Raw genomic sequence first — 21,321 nt, 5'->3', positions numbered from 1 at the left:
CTTACCTGGCGTTACACCTGTACAGACCACGACTGACATACCTTGACTCTACATTCAGTCTGATGGTACTTACCTGTCGTTACACCTGTACAGACCACGGCTGATATACCTTGACTCTACATTCAGCCTGATGGTATTTACCTGTCGTTACACCTGTACAGACCACGGCTGACATACCTTGACTCTACACTCTGTCTGATGGTACTTACCTGTCGTTACACCTGTACAGACCACGGCTGGCATCCTCACAGGTACACTTGTAGTTACATCCATCGTCCCATGTCATGCCTTGATTGTACACTTTTCCCTTGTACACACAGTAGTCTACAATGCAATGTCACCACAATGTCAGAAAAACAAATATCAAAAAAGACTATTTTGGGGGAGAAAATCATATGCACGAATCATAATATTAAAATTAAATTAATCAAGAACTTCTCAAAGAAAAAAAAAAGAAAGAAAAAACACTTTCTGATTTTTTTACTTATTATTCTGCTAGAATAATTTAATGCTAGAGATGAAAAAGAGATTATGGGCAAAAAGTTTGAAATGCTATTTCTCCAACCTTTCTTTGGGAATTTTTTTAAGTTTAGATTACACTAAAAGTCTGAAAAAGGCCGAAATCAGCCAAAATGCTGAAAATCTTCATTGACAATATTCTGTCGTGGTAAAGTCATTCTGTAACTCCTAATTTTAAACACTCACTGATTCCTCCTCCCGTAATTCCATTGGGATTTTGTGCTGAGCCTATGAAGCTGCCTGTGACAGCAGATGGCACATAGATAGGCAGAGGTGTGGTTGGTGATGCGCCAGGTACCGGAGGTAGGTTAGGGCGAGGTGTTGGGTACTGGTTACAGTCGGGGGCTAGACAGCAGGGATCACTAGGGTTGGTCTTCAGCACACATGAGCTGGTCAGGTTGTTGTATCTTGGACATCTAAAAGGTCACAAATACGGTCACGTGTCGACAAGTCATTACAAAATGAAGTAATGTATTGTAATTTCATACATGATGATACAGATAAGTAGTAACAAAATGTATGTAGTTGGGTAACATACTTTAGTTGTTTTCATCCTCCAATAAATGCCCAGGTGGGCAAAACATCCTCTTTTACTCAAAATACGGAGGTGGGCTTATTATAGGGCAATCAAATTACATTTTTAGTGAGCTGCAATGTATATGGGTGGGCTTATTACCAGGCATGGTCTTATTACGGACAAATACGGTACATAATTACATGTACATATTTTCAGCCTCTAGAAGATCATTGTTAGCTGCAATGGGAGTACCGTAATTACTTATTAATGATGAGGTGTACTTAATAGTGCGTAGAGCGTTAATGTTGCGAGGACAACACAACTAATTAGGTAAATAATGACAAAATGCATCCATCTGTAAGACCCACTGAAATAAAATGTAATTTCAGATTTGTGAGGAAAATGTTCAGAATTATGAAGGCTGCAATCGAATGTTCAATTAGGAAGAGTTAACAATTCATCCAAATTCGAGCGAACCATGCGGTTCTAACATTACTATTTTTACCTGGATGAACACTGGAAGTATCCCTTCTCAGGAGCCTCACATCGACAAACCTTCTGGCAGCCATCGGTCCATGTCTGTCCTTGAGTGTAGTACACACCCTTGTACTCGCAGAAGCCTGTAACGCAACAGTAAAACCATTTTAATTACTTCTATTGTGAGATGTATTACTGTTACATATTAAAGACGTACGCTTCCTTACACATTATACATATGATTTAGTAAGAGTTACCTCCTTATTATAACATAAAATCTGCATGATCTATTAATTGAAAATAACCCAAGTGTCGTCACAACATGAATCAGTTTTAATAATGCCCAAATCACCATTCATGACAGACATTTCACACATTTCTTATTCTAGAACTCTCCTGGGATGGAGATGCATTTGGCTACATTGTAATGTGATGTCTGGATTAAAACCATGAAACCGCGTAGAAGGTATTACTATTATTCACTCGTGGGTAACCAAAAATGTTGACCATCTCTTTGCAGGTTTATCCAATGAACAAGCAGTGAGAAAATCTATAGTGGATGTTGCAGAAATAATATTATATTTTAAAAGAAAGACTAGAAAGTGTCTGTAAGACATAAATGCCCCACTCTTTGATGGGACGGGATGGGACGGACATGGGCAACACTATTAGCCCCCCCCCCCCCCCCAATTTTATGGCGGGGGCATAAAAAGGTTATGGCCGAGTAGACTTACCTCTCTGTTGAGGGATGAGTCCAGGAGTCTGGCCATTTGGTGCTGGTGTCATACTTGGCGATTTGGTAGGATAGTAGACAGGAGCCAGGAAGGGGTTGGCGGGAATGACTCCGTTCGGCCCCAGGGTAGGCTGTACATTAGGCTTTGGGGTGGGGGACACACCAGGCTGAGAACTGGGTGCCATCAATGGGCGGGGCGTCGGCACTCCGTTGGGGAATGGCGTGGCGTTGAGGAAATCACAGTAAGGAACTTGACAGCACTTGTCATTGGGATCTTCTATGAGGACACATTTGTCCTTGGGTATGTTGTCGAATCTCTGGCACCGCTGGGAACACTGGTAGCGCCCTGTCATACTGTCCAAACACTCACACTTGTAGCTACAGCCATCGTCCCACGTGACACCTTTACCGTAAATCTGTCCCTTGTACAGACAGCCTGCAACCATATATGTTTGTTATCTGACTATGTAATTGTATATAAAGCAGTTTTGACTGTTTTCTTCCTAAATAAATTATTTATAAATATTAAGGTGTATGATCTTGTTTTCTTGTACAGATGAATAACCAAATAACCTTGTACGGATGTATGACCTCAATATCTTGAACAGGTGAATGACCTTATTGTATTTATGCAAGGACAAAATACCTGGACTTTCCTCTGGTACAGGTGCAATGACATAAAGCACAGCAGGGCTAGACAATAAGGGTAGTCCGCTAGTCAGACTAGTGAAATCTCCAGCTGGAGAATAGTGGTTCTAAAAAATTTGACATTACTTAACATGTTGAATATTTGACTAAGGCCAATAAAAATTGATTACTTGGTTCTCAGGCCCGCGCGCATTTCATGGCACTGTGCGCATTGCCGATTTTATAGTGAAAGTAATAAAAAAAAAAAATCGTGAATGCGCCAGCCACCATCTTTAAAAAAAATCCGGAAAATTAGTCCGCATGTCGTTTTTAATCGTTTGTCACCCAAGTCCCGTTTGGGGATTTTCGGAGGCTTGCTCTATGACAGGTCTCTACACAACTATAAAAAGACAAGGTAATGTCCACAATGAACGTTTTACAAACTACAAAATAAAATTAAATCGCCCTCGTCTCGTTTTTTCCCATGTTAAATGAGAAAAAAAAATGCCGCCCTGCCGCATCTATTTTGAAAATAAATGGCCTGAGAACCAAGAAATTAATTTTATTTGGCCTAATGGAATTCGCATATGGACTAGTAAAATTGGAAAATATTAGCTCGGCTGACTCGTAGCTCTTAAAATTATTTTCTAGCCATGTATTGATGAGGTACTTACCTGGTACAGGTGTAAGATGGACTGGAGCGTGGTACTTACCTGGTACAGGTGTAAGATGGACTGGAGCGTTTGTTGATACTCCTACTTGAGGAACTGGTGTTGGTCGAGGAGCCGGGGTTGGCACCTTGCCATATCCATTAATCACACCCGGGGGCGAGGGTCTGGGGGTGTAGATCCCGGGGGTGGGAGCCACACTGGGAGGAGCCAGAGGACAACTCGGTACCTTGCAGCAAGCAGGATCCCTGGAGTCTGGCACCATGGTACAACCAGCGCCTATTGTGCTGTACTTGGCACATCTAAATGCAATTAAAACATCCAATGGTCAAGTCAAAGCAGAAGGGTTTTAATATTGTTGTTTTTGTTTCTCATTTGTTGTGTAAAAACTCATTTTACCTTATCAAATGAGCCTGAGAATACCTGACCAAAACTTCCTTAAGACAATTCGGCGAATTATAGTCCCCCATCAGATGTGAAATGCACAGATGATAAATTTGTGCAGGAATTAATTCTTTTTATGAATGTTTGACAGACCCACCGTATTCAATAAGGAATAGTGTCAGTGCTACTATTGCAAATAAATCTGGTGGATGTTTACTGGTTAGTGGTACCGTTTTTACAATTAAATTGCATCAGGTGACACAATGTATGCGTCTTCTTCAATGCAAGTGAACCCATGCCCCAAGCAAACCCAGACAAACTTTTTCTTTGATGCAAGTCAAAGGTCAAAAACAGAGTGACCTACTTTGATATACAACACACCACCTCACCAAGATGAACCCATATTCCAAGTATAAAGTTCCAGTGACTAGTAATGTAGGAGATAGAGCCCGGATAATTGACCTACTTTTAATACATGACACACCGCCTCACCAAGGTGAACCCACTAGTAGTGTAGGAGATAGAGACCGGCCAAAAAAATCTTTGATATAGGTCAAAGATCAAAATGTAGGTCAGAGTGACCTACTTTTGATACACGACACACCGCCTCACCAAGGTGAACCCATACCCCAAGTATGAAGTTCCAGTGAAAAGTAGTGTAGGAGATAGAGCTCGGACAAGAAAGCGGAAGGACAGACGGACGGACACAAAGCAAAACTATAGTCCCCCCCGGTTCCAGGTGGGGGACTTATAAAATCTGTGTTCTATTTAGAAAGATTCACAAAAGAGTTATTTCTTAATTTGAAGAGAAATTTTTGTTCCAGATTTTTTCTTCTTCAAATAAAATGATTTCAAGTGAGCAGTTGATCCTACCTGTCCTGACAGCGAACAAAGTTGGTCCTTCCATTTTCACACGAACAGATCTTGCTACAGCCATCGTACCACAGCTGTCCTTGCTGGAACCTCTGGTTGTTGTAGGTGCAACCAGTGTCTGTGGAAATTTAGAAAATCTTCAAATCTCTGATATTGTTTATTTTTCAAGTCGTATCCTTTTTTTAAGCTGAATGTACTGTATAGACGGTAATTTTCTCCACAGTTGAATTTCGCCTTTTTCGTCCTTCTAAATTAGGATGAACTTACCACAACATCAAAAGTAAGTACACACCATACTAAACATGGTAATCACATGTCAAGGGTAAAACAAGCAGATTGGTGGAATTTCTATCCCCCGCTTGCAGGAAATATTGTAGGTAAACATTATTGAGTTTGGGTTTAAACATGTGAGTATCGTGCTGTTGAGACATAATTTATAGCGTGAAACTTGAAGAAAAAAAAAAGCCTTTAATGCGTTGAACCCTGTTACTAAGTTTGAAGACAATAGGATAATATTTACGAGAATTAATGAACAGAAACGGCAGATATAGACGTTTTTCGTTATTCAAGGGGCCATAACTCCGCCAAATGGTCGAGCCCTTAAGGCTTTTATTCCTGGTACCAAGTTTGAAGAAAATCGGTTACCATTTGTTGCAGTTATTGCACTGAAACGTCAGATAGTGACGTTTATCTTTATTAAAGGGGCCATAACTCCGCCAAATAAAGCCTCCTGAAAGTGATCATCGAACTTGGCTGAGCCCTTAAGGTACTTAACCCTGGTACCAAGTTTGAAGCAAAATGGTTAACATTTGTTGCAGTTATTGCACGGAAACGTAGAGTGACAGACAGTCTGACAGACGGACAAACCCAAATTAATATCCCCCATTTTGGTGAAAGCGGGGGATAATTACCACTGCACGAAAATAAATTCTACAAGAAAATGGTGAAAATTAAAAATTTTGGTATACAGTATCATTTATCAATTTAAAGGGGCAACCACCTTGTGCTTTATGTTCATCTCCCGTCATATTCTGTGGGACCTCCATTTATACAAATACAAAGGGTTCTGTGAACCACTGATATATAACAAGGTTCTAAGGTCTATTATGATGACACGCAAACTTGACATGAACATGAACATATCTTTAAAAATCTAATATTCAGATTTTTTTAAATTTCAAAAACCCAAGTTCAAGGAATATATTATATTAAGTTTATATTACTTGCCATACACTATGATATCCGAAGCAACAGATATTTACAAGGTGTAAAATATAGGTAATGGTTACCTTGGGCCATATGTTTTCCATGAAATTAGCAAAACTTATGTCGACAGAACATTAAAGGGTATAAAATTTACCTGTGAGCTAATTTATTAACATGATAAAGGAAACAGTTGAGGTGATGGGATCTACACATGACTGCCATACTTACTGCTGAGCTGAGGCGGTGCGAGTGGCGACACGGTGGGTGGAGTCTGCCCGGGGGCCAGGGACGGCTGAGGTGCTGGGGTCTTAAGGGGTGTACAGTAAGGTTTCTCGCAACACTGGTTGGCTGGATCTTGAACCATCGTACAGTAGGATGGGATCTGTGCATAGCGTGGACACCTAGGAAGAGACATCACATTTTGTAGGCAACCATACAACTGCAAGGGACTATTTTTGTGTTACAGATACAAGACAATCTCAGAATCAATAGACTTAAAGTTATCGATATCAACTTGTACATGTTTACTCTTCCATTGTAGCATTTGTAAAGTACTTGTGTGGAGTTTTCGTAATACTTGTGCAGTTTATTGGCAGGACTTGTGTAGTGTTTGCATCAAAGGCGGAACAGCAGAATGTGTATGGGTCTGCACAGGTGAACTTTATTGTTACTTATGTACATTTTCCCTTAACAGAACTATCTAAGGATATTTTTGCTAAGGGCTGTTCCAGGAGTAACTGCAGGGGAGGGGTCGGAGCCACTTTTTTCAGACACCCTACCATCAATACATTCTTAAAAGCTTGAACCCCACCACCCACATTATATTAATTCAGATGTCTCCCACCTCCCCCATATGATAAATTACGGAACAGCCCTAAACAGATCGGTTTATAACGCTTCTGAATGATATAACTGGTGTGACCTACTTCTCTGTACATCTGTACAAGCCAGCGGGGCCGTCCTCACAAGAACAGTGGTAGGCACAGCCATCATCCCATTGCTGGCCCTGAGTGTAGTATTGTCCCTTGTAGACACAGCCATCTAAAACAATTGGGTGATATTAATATTGATCTAATATGACAGGGTAAGGGAAGCTACCCTTATATTGAAAGCTAGAACTGATGTGTTTGTCACAACAGCAATTTATAGATTGAAATTCTTTGACCGTTTCCTTTTATTTCCCAAGATGGGTAAAAGAGACTCAGGAAAAAAAACACAAGGTCTGCAGATTCTTTGGAGAAAGGCTTGATTTTTTTTTTATTTTACTTGTCTAAATTTATCAAATGTCTTTTTAATTTCTGCTTTAATATTTGATGATTTTTTTCTTTTTCCAAACCAGCCTTTACCAGTTTTCAACGCATTTGAATTTCCTAAAGATATGTCTTCCCAACAAATTGTGAAGAAATAATTTTCAAAACCCAATTGGAAATGCAGTTCAAAGAAGAATAGTAAATGGGAGCAATTATAGAACATAAGTACATAAAGAGAAAAAGAAATTGTAATATCTAAATTCATGAATATGAGATTGTACAGTAATAGATTATTAAACTAACTTCTGGTGCCAGAGTTGGGGTTAGGAGCCATTCCGTGTCCTCCGTTAGTGATGGTGCCTGGCACGCCGATGATCACCTGGTCAGGGTTAGTGGTGTTGGTGTTGACACACTTAGGTACCTGACAACAGGCGTCATTGGGGTCGGTCACCAGGGAACAGGTGCTGGTCAGCACGGGGAAGGATGGACATCTACAACAGACACGAAGTGTGTGATGAAAAAAAGTCATAAAGCCAAATTAATGGTTGAAATGTGTTGTTCAAGCAGCTGATGAAACATTTAGACACTACAGCACACATCAGTCAATTAGACACTACAGCACAAATCAGCCAATTAGACACTAAAGCACACATCAGCCAATTACACACTACAGCACACATCAGTCACTTAGACACTACAGCACACATAAGTCAATTAGACACTTCAGCACACACCACCACACATCACCAAATTAGACACTACAGCACAAATCAGCCAATTAGACACTACCGCACACATCAGCCAATTAGATACTACATCACACATCAGCCAATTCGACACTTCATCACACATCAGCCAAATAGACACTACAGCACACATCACCCAATTAGACACTACAACACACATCAGTCAGTTCGACACTACAGCACACATCAGCCAATTAGACACTACAGCACACATCAGCCAATTAGACACTTCAGCACACATCAGCACACATCAGCCAATTAGACACTACAGCACACATCAGTCAATTAGACACTACAGCACACATCAGCCAATTTGAATACTAGTAAATACAGAAACTTGTCAGGATTTCCTCAATATCATGATCCAACAAGAAATGCAAGAGACAATTAACGTTTCAGAGACACATCCCCCATCCAAAATGGCATTTACCTTCTTCATTTATTAACATAAAATTATAAAAAAAACACATGCTATTAAAATGTAATTTCTGCTATAAGCAAGACTGTTTACAGCACAAAAAATTGTAATACAAAAGAATATGAAATCCAAGTCTGATAAAAAAAATCCATAAAATTTCAAATAAAGATTCTTCAACATGTTTTGAGAAATTTCACCTGTCATCACAGTTGACACGTCCTATCTTAGCGTCGTCACATCGGCAGACCTTCTCGCATCCAACCTTCCACGTCTGACCTTGTTTGTATGGGATTCCATTGTATACACAGAACTCATCTGAAACACAAAAACGTCAAATAACTGTTGAAAATAACATTGATGTATTAAAACAGGGCTTCAGCATGAATTTTTGAAGTTAAATGTAAGCTTTTATACACTTTTTTACGTATTATTGTTAAAGTTCAAACTTGAAATTCATAGAAGTTCACATTATTTCAAAAAAGAATTCCGCCTTTGGGGAAAGACTCTAAGAATTTGGTTCAATTTTCAAATAAGATCACTGGGAGGTCAGCAAGGGCTCCACCATGTGTCTGACTGAAGCCTCCATAGGATATTTTTAGTACCAGACTGACCTTGACCTTAGACACTTTTACACCCCTATTGAACATCTAAATATCACAGTGTATCTCCTTATCTTTAAAAGAAACATTAATCTTTCGTACTTTGAGGTAATCTCTAGAAACAAACGTGTGGATGGACAAATAGACTGACAGACGGACAGATACCGTGATTAATCAGAGGCACCTGCATCTCCTATGCAGGGCCTTAAAAGATAATCTAACCAGTTTTAGAAATTTTCAAAATGAAAACATATCACTACTTCTGTTTTCAGTTGCCACAAAGTGTGATAAATTACTTGGATTTGGTGTGGTCTGGCCTGGTCGGAGGGTTGGTGCAGCATTGGGTGTACAGTTCGGTTTCTCACAGCAGGGGTCCATGGAGTCAAACTCCAGTCTGCAACTGAGAGGCAAGTTAGGGTAGCGAGCACATCTGTCGGTACAAATGAATCGACCGGCGTCAGCGTTCATACACTCGCATTTGTACGAGCAACCGTCTTGCCATTTCTGTCCTTGAGTATACTGTGTACCCTTGTAGACACAAACCTCTGCAAACAAACACAATCAAATCGGTACGATTTTAATGAATGTCTGAAGTGAGCAATATCAAATATTTGATAACGTATTACAAAATAGAACTACTATCCCTCCTATACCTTGGGGCAGGGGTGTACAATTCCAGTAGCCCAATGCTGGCACTGCTTTATATCTTTTTGTTTGGGCTAGATTTTTTTTCAACATTTTATATGAAATGATAGAACTGGCTCGTGATGTTTTTCTAAATCTGCCTCCAGGCTATAGTACTCTAAATATAAAATTGTACATCTCTGCCTTGGGCCCAGTGTAGTGTTATGAAAGCTCTCCCATGTAAGACACAAACCAAGTGTCGGTCTCAAATCTTTTATAGGTGTAAATCTAATCATGTTGATGTCATAAAGAAAGCAAGATTACAACTACATATATAGCCAATGTTCCATGCAGCGATTGTTTTACAGATTGAAAATAAATGTCGAAAATTGTTGAAGTAATAACATAGAATATGCAAGGTCTAGCTTATGATCTATAGTCAATTTAACAGCAAAATCCACTGAACAAATAGAGAAATGAAATAGAACTGCCAGCAAATAATCCTGATGTTATCTTACTTGGCATGGGTGTAGGGGATGGAGCATTGGGGTCGGGGCTTGCCCCTGGCGCAAGGGTGGGAGCCAAAAATGGTGCCGGAGTTGGAGGATGTCCGTTTCCTTCGATTGAACCATATACACCAGTAGGGTTGGTGGTGTTAGTATTGTCACACTGAGGAGCTGTGCAGCAACCAGGGTCGTTGGGGTCAGGTACCATTATGCAAGTAGGAGTCAGGTTGGTGTAGCTTGGACATCTGAAACATACCGTATGTTATTACATTATAAGTCTTTGTTATGTATTAAATATACAGATCTAGCTGTTTCTTAATTTCTAACAAACTATATAGTCATATTGTATGATGGTTCTAAATGTATGTTCATAATTGACACTTGCTACGTAAAGTTATCACAAATAATTCAAACCCCATAAAAAAATATAAATATCACACCAGCTGGTCTTAACTAAGCAAATATGATCGGTCAGTCCAAGAATTCTATTTATTTAAAATAAAATACCTGAAGTACCAAAATAATCCCTTAAAATCACTCAAAACTTTTTCCTTTTAGTGTACGAACATAACTATTTGATTTTGTTTTTGGTTAACCTTTTTTTAAACTCTAGAACAGAGTCTTAATATTTCTTTTATCTGTCCAGACAGATTAAATGCTATTTGGATTTGGATATTTTTCATCACCATTGTAAAAACCATGTCTGATTATATTATTTTGAATCTGTAACAATTTTTACCTGTCTGTACATGTATAGTATCCAATCTTGGCGTCCTCACACATGCATTTCTTGTCACATCCATCGTACCACTTCTGGCCCTGGGTGTAGGGGTGTCCCTGATAAATGCACACATCTGGAAAGATAGAGAAAATTCCATCAACTTAAGTACCAAGGATATATCTAATCTCATTTACCATGCATGGATGTCGCTCATCTTCGAACCTGACTCGAGCATTTTTGATAACACATGTACAACCATATATTGACAGAAATAATTTTTTAAGGAAACAGTTGTGAAAAAAAAGTGTCAGCTATTCAGAAACAGCTGCATAAACTAGGGGAATGAGGATGGATTCTGCTACATTTCAAACTTGTCCTAAGGATTCTCATTAAACACAAGCTTGAGTGATATTAAACTAGAGGCCCAAGGGCCTTAGCGGTCACCTGAGTTATATCATAGGTACTGGTAGCTTTATTTTATTGTTTAGATGTGATGTGGAAATCAGCATGTAAACTAAGTGAAATACAATACTTGTCATGTCATCAAAGGATAAGAATTTGAAAATATTGGTAAATGTTCCCTTTGGGGCCCCGCCCTAGCCCCTGGGGATGGGGCAGGAATCCCAATTTTCCAAAGTAATACTCTCATTCACCAAAGATGATTCTGACTAAGTTTGAGTAATTTTCTGCTGAAAATGGATAAAATATTTACCCAAAAGTGTTATTTCCCTATATAAACTATAGTAAACTTTACCCCCTCCCCAAGGGAGAACGGATAGCTCGGGGGTCCTGAAATTTACAATTTAAATAAAGCCCCTGATGATCTTTCCATCCATGCGAAGAAAATGACTATAGTATAGGACTCTGAGTCTGGGGATGAAGATTTTTGAAATATTGGTTAATTTTCCCTTTTGGGCCCCGCCCTGGCCCCTAGGGTTGGGGTAGGAATCCCAATTTTACAATTTAAAAACCATCTCCCTCCTCCAAGGATGATTCTGACTAAGTAAATATAATTTCCAACAGAAAATTGTCAAAATATACCCAAAAGTGTTGTTTCCCTATAGAAACTATAGTAAACTTTACCCCCTCCCCAAGGGAGAACCGATAGCTCGGGGGTCCTGAAATTTACAATTTAAAGAAAGCCCCTGATGATCTTTCCATCCATGCAGAGAAAATGACTGTAATACTCATGAGTCTGGAGAAGAAGATTTTTGAAATGTTGGTTAATTTTCCCTTTTGGGCCCCGCCCTGGCCCCTAGGGTTGGGGTAGGAATCCAAATTTTACAATTTAAAACCATCTTCCTCCTCCAAGGATGATTCTGACCGAGTAAAAATAATTTCCAACAGAAAATTGTCAAAATATACCCAAAAGTGTTGTTTCCCTATATAAACTATAGTAAACTTTACCCCCTCCCCAAGGGAGAACGGATAGCTCGGGGGTCCTGAAATTTACAATTTAAAGAAAGCCCCTGATGATCTTTCCATCCATGCAGAGAAAATGACTGTAATACCTCTGAGTCTGGAGAAGAAGATTTTTGAAATATTGGTTAATTTTCCCTTTTGGGCCCCGCCCTGGCCCCTAGGGTTGGGGTAGGAATCCCAATTTTACAATTTGGTAGCCTCATATACCAAGGATGATTCTGACCAAGTTTGAAGAAATTCAATCCACTGGTTCTTGAGTAGAAGTTGATAATGTAAAAGTTTACGCACGACGCACGACGGACGACGGACGACGACGGACGGAAAGTGATTGGAATAGGTCACTTGAGCAAAGCTCAGGTGACCTAAAAACAAATTCATTGCTAAGAATATGTTGGCTAATCAGATTAAAGGAAGAATCTGTAACCTCAAGTTTGAATGAAATCTACCAATATTTATAGTAATGAAAGTTACTGTTTAGAAAGCAATGCGTGACAATGAATGGGTTAACTGAAATCCACCTTCCCCCTCTTTTTAATAAAAAGTGGGGAACAGTAATCCTATATAAACCCTCCTTTATACAAAGTTCTACTATGTACACTTCTATGCAGACTGAACTGTGTGATCCGTAAATCTATCTTTCCAAAAAATAAAAAATAAATGAATGAGATTCCATATAAAGAGAAATCAGATTCCATATAAGGAAAGTGTGGCGCTAGTGTCGAAAATGCAATTCTACATTAAGCAAACACCTCAGTATACTTGATCCCTCTAGACACCAGCGATACATAACACATGTGTCAAAACAAGAAAAATATTGGTATCAATGATGATCGGTTTAGACAATAAACTAGTTATCTTACCTTTGCTTTGAGGGGCAGGTGTGGGTGACATGAATGGACTCTGAGTAGGATACCCTGTATATGGTGTGGGGGACAGCACCGGGGTAGCGGGACAGGACGGTATCTTACAACATGTGTCATTTGGATCTGTGGCCATGAAACAGTTTGCCGGTAACTTGGGGAATCTTGGACATCTGAAAAAAAAAATTGACATCTGAAGTACACAAAGAGAAAGAAGTAAATTTAGAATAAGATCCGAAAAGATGTCTTCTCCTTTTTATTGACAAAGCAACCGACTATTGGAAAAGATGTTTTATAGGTGCACTAAAAAGGGCAAGAAACTCACCAGAATATCTACAGATGTCAACAAGAAAGAGAGAGAGGCATAATATCAGGGAGAATCTATAACCTTTGTACTTGTTTGGTGACAGGAGTATGTCACAATGACTGCCTACCTTTCATTACAGGTGAATGTGCCCGTTGTCTCTTCAATACATTGACACTTGTAGCTGCAGCCATCTTCCCAGGTTTCACCCTTGTGGTACTGTATGCCCTTGTACTCACAGAAACCTACACACAAACAGTACACTTACTTAATACTCATTTACACATGTATATTGCAAGGTGGACATTTTCGCTTGAGGAAACATTTGCATTGTGATTCTTTAAACTGATTGTGATTTGGAATTTTTGCCTTGAGGATGGTTTTCAAATTATTTTGCTCCAATATCTTTATATAATAATATATTTAATCGCTAAATGAATATTCACATGTAGATAATACCATGCTTATTTCCTCAATGCAAATAAACAGGAATGTTTCTGTATCTTGATTTTATTTTATTTTTACAGTAAAGATAATATGCTTACTCACTCACTCACTCACTCACTCACTCAAATGACCTTATAAATAGTATTAAACACACTCACACAAAACTGTAGATGAAAATAACTAAGTGATCAGAAAAAAGAAACTTGGTGACATGACAGTTTGGGCCCTAGAACTCACCGACATTCTGTGGAAGTCCTGTGTTGGGGTTGACCTTGGGACCAGATCCAGTGATCTTGCCAGGTGGCAGGGTCGGGACAAGGTAGGGGGTCGGCTGCATGTTGGGGGCAGGTGTAGGAGAGTTCAGACATTCTGGGATCTGGCAGCAAGGATCGTTGGGATTTGTCTTCATGATGCAGCTTGGGTCAAGGTTGCTGAAGGATGGGCACCTGTGAGGAATGTAACAGGCTGTGTTAGAAATTACCCATTTTTATGCATAAATAATAATCACAAAGCAACTTACAACATATAAATATAAACTGTATCTATTTTACAACAATTATGAAACAAGTTTTTTCAACTTAAATCAATCACTGTAAATGTTGGCCAAGAGGAAACCCACATATGGTTGGTGACCATACCTTTTCACGTCCAATTGGGGAATTGAACCCCGGCTGCCTTGGTGATAGGCAAGTGCGCTACCCACTGCACCATCTGACCACCCTAACTTACAACATATTATAATAGGTATCCATATATTTGCCTTCAGTGTAAGAAGTTAGTTCACATCAACAACAAATGTAACAATGCCATATGTTATGTGGGAAATACTGAATGAAAAAGTAACAAATATTTGTTGATATATATCTCGAATTCTAACAAATATTGTTCAAATATTGTATCAGAAGGTACATATTTCACATTTGGAATTAGATATTTGACTCGTACCTGTCAAAACAGGAGTAGTAATTGGTGAGGGCATTGTCACAGCGACATTGTTTCGAGCATCCCTGCTCCCAGACCTGTCCCTGCTTGAATGCCAGACCATTGTACACACAGAATGCTGAAATTCATACAAATACGTCGAAAGAATTTAACACATAATACATTAAATATTCTTTGCTATAATTTCATGTAAATGTCAATAATAACTAATCGGAATAAATAGCCATGTTTAGGCCAAACAAAAACTTTTGGTTTCCTGTTACATGTCTGTCAGAGCAAATTTGGGTTGGTAATAAATTTAGTTTTTCAACTTTTTCTTGTCAGGTTTATATAGCAGAGTGATCTGGACTTTTAACAGCGCTTTCCTGAAAACTCTCAAAAATCCTTTAGGACGGGCACAAAAAAAACTGCGACTAACACAATTCATGACATCATTTTAATGCAGGATAGGGATATTGCTCATGAAACAAACACATGTATGAAATTCATTAGAATTAACTATTTATAACATGTCATGTCATCTCTCCGCTAAGTACAACACCCTCTGTAAATCAAATGCCAATCAATCCCATATAACTCGCAACAACTTCCTCTACCCTGTAGGTGGTACTTTCACAAGCAAAATCCTTCGCAAATTTTATTTTGCACTCTTTTGGAAGGTTATAACTTCACCAATCATTGGTAGAGTAAAACACCTTTTTTATTGGTATCGATAAATCAATCCATTTCACATAGAGTTGATTTCTACCATCAAGACACTTTTCAGCAAGGAAAAGACATGTTCATTTTTGTTAAAAGAAATGGATAGCATTTTGCAAGAAAATCCTGAATTAGCTAATTGTTATTCATTTTGTGAAATTCACGAATTTTGAATTCCTCACAAACAGCATACAGTATATTGAAAGTTGCTGCAGCACCTTCAGGTGGGCGCTATGATGAATATCTCTGTGAGGCAAGGATGGTGTGAGGTGTGTATACTCACCATTCGATGGTATGTTTGGAGAGCCAGGGCTGGGGGAGACCTGAGGTCCTGGAGTTGGCGCGGTCTGGTTGAAGACACACAGGGGAACAAAGCAACAGAAGTCGTTGGTGTCCCTCTGTAGCTGGCATTGTGGAGGAATGACCGGGAAGGTTGGACATCTGTTACACACAATATATACCGAAGATATTCACTGATCATTACTTCTTAATACGAATTTCAGACTCAACACAACCAATTTTCTCCTCCAATACATCACAATACTAAATTCAGGCTCCGTTTTCCAAATATCCCCCCCCAAAAAATCCTACTTTTTCTTGACTTTGAAATTATTATCACAATACTAAATCTAGGCTCCGTTTTCAAAATATCCCCCCCCCCCCAAAAAAAATCCTCCTTTTTCTTGACTTTGAGATTAAACATTTTACAATTTTAATGTTTTATGATAAACTCAATTGAATATACAATGATTTACCCAATGTACATAAAACAGAGAATCAAAAGAATAAAACATGAAGAACAACATTAATTATGGACAAACTTAAGTCAAGAACCGTATAACGACTTTAACTTTATCATTGCATAAAGTAGAAATTAGAATGGTGCAAAAATATTAGGAACCAATTTTTGTTTCACTTCTTCGGTGGTTAAGATCAGTGCATAACAGCCAATGGTTTCCAACCAAAATGGTGTTCTCTCACTAATTAGTTAATATAGTATCTTGTGCATTTAATGTGAAATACATGACCTTTCTATTTATATATAATATCGACACTTACCTCTGTGTACACTGGTATTTGCCCATCTTTCCGTCCAGACACTCACACTTGTAGTCACAGCCATCCTGCCATTTCTGGCCCTGGTGGTAAGCTTGACCCTTGTATATACACTCGTCTGCAACAAGAACAATGACACTGTTATAGTGGTACATGTAACATGATATAGACAATATTACATACCATGGTGCTATGACCTATAATTTTTCTCAAAGCCACATATTATCCTGAGCCTTTTCAAATACCAAAACATTGCAGTACTATATTCAGAAGATTGGGTAATTGTTACTTATTTTAATAAGTGGAAGATTCTTTTTCTGATACCAACAAGTTCAAATAGTAACAGGAAGTGATACACACTTCTCCTACAAATCTGTACAATTTGATATAATCTTATCATCAAACGAAATTGCAGTCATACAGAATGACTTATCACTGACAAACGTATAGAGTCAATGGTGGTCATAAATCATTTCATCTGGTCAAAAATACTCAAATCTATAGCTTTTATAATGAATAAATGAGCCTTTGTTTTAGAATTATCAGTCATATTAATCAGTTAAGATTGAATTATATCCAGATGATCTCCAGGATCCAGAGGCTGACTAGAGCTGCAGTGTCATCTCTACCAGGGTCACCAAGAGGCCCTCGAGGGGCAACTATCAGCTACTTGCTTCTTTAACGTTTTGTTTCAATGACAGTATATGTGTTGTGTTGTTTATCCCACACAATTTTTAATATGCTTTGTATGCGATATATAATTAGACTAATGAATGCAGTAAATTATGTTTTCACTGACAATATATTAGTGTTGAGTTGAGACCAAGGCTGCTGAGGTGGAGGTCACCATAACTGTGTTATACTGTATACCAGTCGACAAATACTATGTTTACATCAATGAACACAGTGTGCTAATGGTGAGAAGTGTCCTACTTTTAGGCAGAGGAGCACTGGTGCTGGGCGGTGTTTGGCCTGGGGGTAGGATGGGGGTCACATATTGGTGTGGCACGGGAGTGCCTCCTACACCGGTGATTACTCCTGGTACGCCTGTCACAATCGTGGGCTGAGCTGATGGGTTCACAGTGTTTCCGTTCACACCGGGAATGGGGATACACTGGGGCACCTTGCAACATTCGGGATCCTTCGGGTCGGCCGTCAGTGTACAGGTATTAGGCAGATTGGGGAACTTGGGACATCTGTCAACATAGCAAACCAGGTTAATAACTCTCATATTACTTTTGGATTACTATTTTTTCATCAGGCACCCTATTTTACCTCCGATCATCTCAAGTTGCTTGATATAACGTATTTGCTAAATACATTTAAGTAAAAGATTGTACAGCCTAACCTATATTGGTCCAGTTTTGGACCAAGCAGTTTCTATTTCAGCTTTTTCTTTTGAAAGACAAGGCCCCATGTTATAATACATTGACATACTGCAGCAGCAAAAAAACAACTTACGTGGTATTAAGCTCACAGTACAGGGCCCTAATTTTTAAATAATACATGTTTTGGCTGATTTTAGACTAAAAAGATATGTACAGAAAAATTGAACCTGTTCACAACAACAAAATGAAACCTACATTAAATTGGGACACTCGTTAGACCATTGAGAGGGTGTTTTTTAATCCTATAAATGAGCTTCGACTTTTAAGTTTGTTTGAAGCCAATTGACTTGTGTTTTGACCCTTTCCCTTCAAATTTGAAGAAAAGGGTACTTTAACTTCAGAGATTCCTAAAGGCGAATTTTCCGATTTTTTGGCCAATGCCCATTTTCAAATGTGGCGAGATACGCCCCGAAAGTGACACTGCTCCATGATATTTCGTGATCTTTGGTGTAATATTACAGACCTATCATCACAGCGGTAGTAGCCCATGTGGGCATCCTCACAAACGCAGGTTCTGTCGCAGCCATCGTACCATTGCTGGCCCTGGGTGTACGACTTCCCCTTGAACACGCATGTCTCTGCAAATACGAAAATATAGATCTGTACTTGCAAACTTAATTATATATTATATGGATAAACATCAGAATCAGGTACCAACCCCAAATAGGATAAGTCGAACAAAAATGTATTACATTTTTACCTGTGAAATATTAGAAATCATCAGTTTGATAAAAACTCCTACAGTGATGATATAAGAAATGTTATATCTTTACATATATGATGAGATTAAGATTGATTTTATATTGACGAATCAGAATGGTGTTTTCTATTCGCTGCATTCAAAGCCGCAGGTGATGCTACAGTAGTATAAGTGGTTGTTTTTGTACATCTTAAATTCTTTGGTACAAATCTTTTTGTAAGCAAATCGAATGACAAAATCGCAGAAAACAATAGAATTTCATCAAGTAGTAGATTCAAAATGGACAGAGCAAAGATAGCTGAAGAATGCCTTGGAAAAGCTTGTTTTTCTCTTAATATTTGCAAAAAAATCCTTGATCTGGTGACAAAAGCATTATTTAAGAGTAAAACATTGTTGCACCTATTGCAATACTTGAAATGGGATCTTCATTACTTTCGTTTTAGTTATTCTCTCCACTGTCTCATCTAACATAACCTATAGCAGCTAATAGCTATATAATGTCAAATATTCATACCAGGTCAAGTCTGTATTGGTGTTTAATGCTATATGCATTCAAAACAACTGTAAAAGTGAATTTACAGTGTAGAAATGGTCGTGTTTTCCATGTTGAGTAAATTAGCGCGAAAAACCATGCACATGTTTTTTTTTTATAGATTATATAGATTATAGATTATAGATACATGGAATATGCAGATTTCAGATCTATTAAAATCGCGAAAAATTTCCACACCAATTTCATTTTTAGATGGTCACAATCGACCATTTCCACATGCAAACATTTCCACTTTTACAGTGCTGCAGACTTGTGATTTTCTGTAAATATGCTGCTAAATGTACCGGTCAGTGTGGGTGCAATGGTCTGTGGTCCAGTGTGGGGCGTCGGGGACACTCCGGGGACTGGTTGAGGTGCTGGAGTGGGGCGCAAAGTTGGCTCCACACACTGAGGGATCTTACAACAGGTTTCATTGGGGTCCACCACCAGGCGACAGTAGCTTGGTACGTTGAGGAACAGGGGACACCTGAAGAATTTAATTTGCAACATTGATACAGAATTCAAATTGTTACAAAACATATTCATGTATTATTATTTTTAACAAAAAATTCATTCTATGAAAAAGACCTGATATATTGCAATCGATTTGATAAAGTATATGGTTGATTAAGACAGTTAAATTAAATAGTCGACTTTAGCAGTGTAAGTGTAAGTACTTCAATTCTACTCCTGTTGCAATCCAATCCAACTTTGCGGACATTTTAAAAACTATTCCAACTGGTCACTAATAGAATTAATCGACATCCTAAATGTGGCTGATATTGCAATCCAACGTTAATTAGTTGATACAGTGCGTCACTTTAAAGCAATTAATAGATTTATTTCTTGCTTTCCTTTTGAAAACCATACACATTTCCCTCATGTGGCAGATTTCATTTTCCTACATCCTCATGGAATTGGCTGAATCATGATTACGTGGAGGTCGGTAATATTCAATTATAGCCTTTGGCTGAGGTCAATACCTAGATTTATCGACCTGAGAAAAGATTTATTGACAGAGGACGGAGTCCGAGGTCAATATATCTTTTCCCGGGTCGATAAATCCAGGTATCGACCGAAGTCAAAGGCTGCAATTGTTTTATTATTTTCAAAACAGTTATGTTAGCAATCTGAAAAAACCCACAGCAAAAAGCTATGGAAGCGGGATGATACGTTCGTTTGGAGACACGTCATAATTCTATTTTCAGAAACACCCAGTCCTTCAACAAAAATCATGCACTCCAAATCAATATCGGTTTTAATCGGTGGACACGTGATTCACTTCTGGCCAATCACTTGTAATAATATGAAAAAATAATAATTTGTGATATCAACTTTGTATTACTGTATTTGGAAACCCTCATGTTAATACAAAATGTATTTATTTTACCATGCCACTTCAATTGCAATGTCACTATATGCTGTCTGCCTAATCCAGTACTTATCTCTCGACAATATGCTTGATTTCCGTCTTGTTTAATGATTAAAGCATAATAACTTCCTACATGACAATTAAGGACTTATTTTGGTGAATACGGTTTAGACCTAAAAAGTGATAATGACGGAGACTTTGTCTCTGTTAATATGGCAATCTAAGGTCCACATAACCACATATTCACCTCCACAAAAGTCCATAATGGGTGCACACCTCAAATAGAATTAAATATTGGCATTCATCCATAATGTTTTCAATACTCAACCTCTACAAATATAATTACATCATAACAAATTCACTACCGACCATATCCAGGTGTCAGATGGGAAGTCAGACATATTACTATAACACCAGATGTAAAGAATGTTCGACTCACTTTTCCTTACACCTGTATCTGCCTATAGACTCGTCAATACATTCACAGTCGTAGACACAGCCATCTTGCCACTTCTCTCCCTGTTGGTAGGCCACGCCCTCATACATACACACCTCTGTAAAAGATACATAAACAGGTAGGCCACGCCCTCATACATACACACCTCTGTAAAAGATACATAAACAGGTAGGCCACGCCCTCATACATACACACCTCTGTAAAAGATACATAAACAGGTAGGCCACGCCCTCATACATACACACCTCTGTAAAAGATACATAAACAGGTAGGC

At 38.6% G+C, this 21,321-nt stretch overlaps 1 protein-coding gene across 1 annotated transcript in view; it reads right to left on the bottom strand.

The window, feature by feature from the left end:
- The window catches only part of LOC110446232, a 98,141-nt gene that overhangs the window by 28,798 nt on the left and 48,022 nt on the right, over positions 1 to 21,321 (bottom strand). The window contains 23 exon segments of the mRNA XM_021491272.1: positions 210 to 324; positions 706 to 935; positions 1,542 to 1,656; positions 2,248 to 2,682; positions 3,548 to 3,843; positions 4,799 to 4,916; positions 6,233 to 6,405; positions 6,931 to 7,045; positions 7,558 to 7,745; positions 8,616 to 8,733; positions 9,314 to 9,562; positions 10,160 to 10,392; positions 10,887 to 11,001; positions 13,151 to 13,323; positions 13,585 to 13,699; positions 14,139 to 14,347; positions 14,847 to 14,961; positions 15,826 to 15,983; positions 16,602 to 16,716; positions 17,532 to 17,794; positions 18,450 to 18,564; positions 19,524 to 19,705; positions 21,030 to 21,144. Coding sequence (XP_021346947.1) covers positions 210 to 324; positions 706 to 935; positions 1,542 to 1,656; positions 2,248 to 2,682; positions 3,548 to 3,843; positions 4,799 to 4,916; positions 6,233 to 6,405; positions 6,931 to 7,045; positions 7,558 to 7,745; positions 8,616 to 8,733; positions 9,314 to 9,562; positions 10,160 to 10,392; positions 10,887 to 11,001; positions 13,151 to 13,323; positions 13,585 to 13,699; positions 14,139 to 14,347; positions 14,847 to 14,961; positions 15,826 to 15,983; positions 16,602 to 16,716; positions 17,532 to 17,794; positions 18,450 to 18,564; positions 19,524 to 19,705; positions 21,030 to 21,144 — 4,060 coding nt within the window.

This window comes from Mizuhopecten yessoensis, unplaced genomic scaffold, assembly GCF_002113885.1.
Source record: "Mizuhopecten yessoensis strain PY_sf001 unplaced genomic scaffold, ASM211388v2 scaffold2663, whole genome shotgun sequence".
NCBI classification, from domain to species: Eukaryota; Metazoa; Mollusca; class Bivalvia; order Pectinida; family Pectinidae; genus Mizuhopecten; species Mizuhopecten yessoensis.
The sequence above is the reverse complement of the archived record's forward strand: the minus strand, read 5'-3'. Positions and strand labels throughout refer to the sequence as shown.